Genomic DNA, 1877 nt, shown 5'->3' with positions numbered 1-1877 from the left:
GGTGGTCTGTGAAGGAGGGGCCCCGATTGGGGAGGGCGGGGGGGGGGGGGGGGGGGGGGGGGGAGGAGGGTGAGAGGAGACCGGGGCAGGGAAGCGCATGCGATCGGGGCGGTTGGCCGGATGCCGGAGGGGCAGATGTGGCTGGAAAGTGGGCCCATGGGCGGCCAGTGCGCACCTCCTGCAGGGCCTTTCCATCGGCGGCCACGCGCTTGTCAAGTGGGACCACATGTCCCTTGGCGTTCTTGTAATTGGAAATCGAGGGGGGGATATACCAGGCGGCCTGCTCCTTGGCGGAAAGGGCACGCGGGGGGGACCGCATGACCGGGGCCGTCGGCTCCGAAGGGCCTTCACAGGGCGGAGGAGAGGGACAGGGCCGGATCAGTGCACTGACGGACGGGGCGGGGTGCGGTGGGGCGGCAATGGGGAGAGGGATGGGAGGACACAGAGGGGAGTCAGGACCAGGGGAGGTCCAACGCACCGACCGGGAGCTTGCGCGCGCGGAACTTCGGCGGCTCGAGGGGGTCCTGCTTGCGCTGGATCATCATGACGACGCGCTCTTTGGTTTCGTTCTGGGGGGTGTAGTGGATCATCGTCGGGGCCGAGGTCTCCTTGAGGATGTTGCGCGTGGGGTTGGCGGCCTTCATGCGATTGGCCAGCTGCTTGTTGAGGGCCTCGCGGGTGGCCTCGATGGTGCTCTGCTCGGTTTCCTCGTCGGGCCGGTTGAAGGACGGGTCCGACGGGTCGATGTCCTTCGGCAGGAGGTCCTGATAGCGATGGACATTGTTCTGTGTCGGGGAGTGGCAGGCACGGAGAAGGGGGAGGGGGGGGGGCGGGTCAGGCGGAGGCCACATGTCCGGGGGGCCAGGCCAGGCAGGCGCGGCGGGAGATGTATGTGGGTGCATGGGGTGCCAGCCAAGGGGAGGGATGGGATGGGGATGTACCTGTGACCCGCGAACCAGAGCTCCGTAGTCACGACGCCCTTGCTCATCGATGGCGGTCAGCTCGTTGCCCTTGGCCGGGCCGCCGGACGCGCGGGCCCCCGCCGCATGGGGCACCAGTGCCGTAGCACCGGTGCTGGATTGGGCAAGCTGAGTCTCATTGTCGGAGTCGGAATCCGAGCTGGAGGTCACGTCGTCATACTCATCGCCGAGCAGAGACTTGGGCTTGTTGGCCGCGAGGATGCTACGGGCAAATGGGGAGAGGGGGCCTGTCAGGAAGGCGAAAAGGGCACCTGCGAGCAGGGCTTCCGGGGGCAAGCTGTGGAGAAGAGGGGGGAGGGGCGGGGGGGGGGGGGGGGGAGGGGGAGAGAGGGGGCATCACGGACCTGACGAGGGAGTTCATCGTAGGACAGAGGCGATCGTGACTGGCGCACGCGTTCAGAAGGCCGAGATCAAGAAGGGAGCTGGGAGAAAGATGCCGAGGAAGGGGCGATCCTCCGGGTGCGACGGGGCAAGGGCGCTGACAATAGCAAAAGGAGCCCAAGGAAGAGGTAGCGAGGAGATGGGCGTGCGGCGGAGGGAGAAAGGGGGGAAGGGAGGAAGGGACGGGGGGGAGAGGGGAGCTGTCGGGGTTTTATTTGCGGGGGGAACACGCAGGCTGCCGAAAACGGCGGTCGTGCGTCTTTCCTGCTCTCTCTGCCTTTCTCTCTCTGGCTCTCTCTCTCGCTGCCAACGCCAGCGGGGCGGGAGCTGCCAAGGGGCGGCAGGGCCGTTCGGCCGGCCGGGCTGCACGGCGGTAGATCATTTTCCGACGATTGGAGGCCGTGCGAGACAGACTCGCGTGATTCCCCCGCACCACACGCATTCATCACATGTCCACAGAATGGGGCCCGGCCATCTTTGGTTTTGTCAGGCCGCCGACCGTGTAGCCGGGGGGGG

At 67.1% G+C, this 1877-nt stretch overlaps 1 protein-coding gene across 1 annotated transcript in view; it reads right to left on the bottom strand.

The window, feature by feature from the left end:
• Positions 1 to 1341, bottom strand: part of H696_02567 (hypothetical protein) — a gene marked incomplete at both ends in the record, with an annotated part of 2568 nt that extends 1227 nt beyond the window's left edge. Inside the window, 4 exons of the mRNA XM_009496478.1 lie at positions 176 to 345; positions 479 to 785; positions 942 to 1182; positions 1325 to 1341. Coding sequence (XP_009494753.1) covers positions 176 to 345; positions 479 to 785; positions 942 to 1182; positions 1325 to 1341 — 735 coding nt within the window. The remainder of the gene's footprint in view (positions 1 to 175; positions 346 to 478; positions 786 to 941; positions 1183 to 1324) is intronic.
• Between the last annotated feature and the right edge of the window lie 536 nt (positions 1342 to 1877).

The sequence above is a fragment of the Fonticula alba genome (assembly GCF_000388065.1).
Source record: "Fonticula alba strain ATCC 38817 unplaced genomic scaffold supercont2.4, whole genome shotgun sequence".
Taxonomy (NCBI): domain Eukaryota; order Rotosphaerida; family Fonticulaceae; genus Fonticula; species Fonticula alba.
The sequence above is the reverse complement of the archived record's forward strand: the minus strand, read 5'-3'. Positions and strand labels throughout refer to the sequence as shown.